We start from the raw sequence: 637 nt of genomic DNA on the forward strand, positions 1-637 counted from the left end.
AAAAAAAAAAAAAAAAAGAACTGGTCTAACAACCGGCTGTGTTTCTTCATTCTGACAGCATTTACAGAGCAGCACACACAACTTCAGCTACTTTGAAGCAACTCTTGACAAACTGTTCAAGATCATCTCACCCACTCCTGTTCTTGAAAAACCCAAAACTGAAGGATGCAGGACTTGTGCAGTTGTTGGAAACTCTGTGAACTTGAAAGGGTCACGTTACGGACCCTTGATAGATTTCCAAGACATCGTTATAAGGTAAATACTAAATAGTAATTTTTTTTTACCTTTTAGAGATGTAAGAAACCAAACAAATCAAACTCCAGCTACCCAAAATCTGTCCTTCTGTTTTAGAATCAACTACGGTCCAACCAAAGGCTTTGAGGAAGACGTGGGGTCGAGAACAACTCATCGTGTCATGTATCCAGAGAGTGGCTCGATTTTAGACAACTCTACTCATCTTGTAATGTTTATTTTCAAGATAGAAGACCTCGAGTGGCTCCTCAGGTCCTTTCCAACAGGAACTTCTGGAAAGTGAGTTTAATCCTCATATATTTCAGTGCTCCATGTATTTACACACAGTCCCAATAAAAGGCTGTGTGTAAATACAGCCTAATAAATATGAGGCAGTGCCATTTAC

The 637-nt window shown here is 39.2% G+C and overlaps 1 protein-coding gene across 2 annotated transcripts in view; it reads left to right on the forward strand.

The window, feature by feature from the left end:
- The window catches only part of LOC106941301 (CMP-N-acetylneuraminate-beta-galactosamide-alpha-2,3-sialyltransferase 1-like), a 26,924-nt gene that overhangs the window by 4,829 nt on the left and 21,458 nt on the right, over positions 1–637 (forward strand). For both annotated transcript variants that reach the window (XM_015024275.1, XM_015024276.1), the window contains 2 exons: positions 59–255; positions 352–531. In XM_015024275.1, coding sequence (XP_014879761.1) covers positions 59–255; positions 352–531 — 377 coding nt within the window. The remainder of the gene's footprint in view (positions 1–58; positions 256–351; positions 532–637) is intronic.

The sequence above is a fragment of the Poecilia latipinna genome, unplaced genomic scaffold (genome assembly GCF_001443285.1).
Source record: "Poecilia latipinna isolate Pla-1442-1.1 unplaced genomic scaffold, P_latipinna-1.0 Scaffold3595, whole genome shotgun sequence".
In the NCBI taxonomy this organism is placed as follows: Eukaryota; Metazoa; Chordata; class Actinopteri; order Cyprinodontiformes; family Poeciliidae; genus Poecilia; species Poecilia latipinna.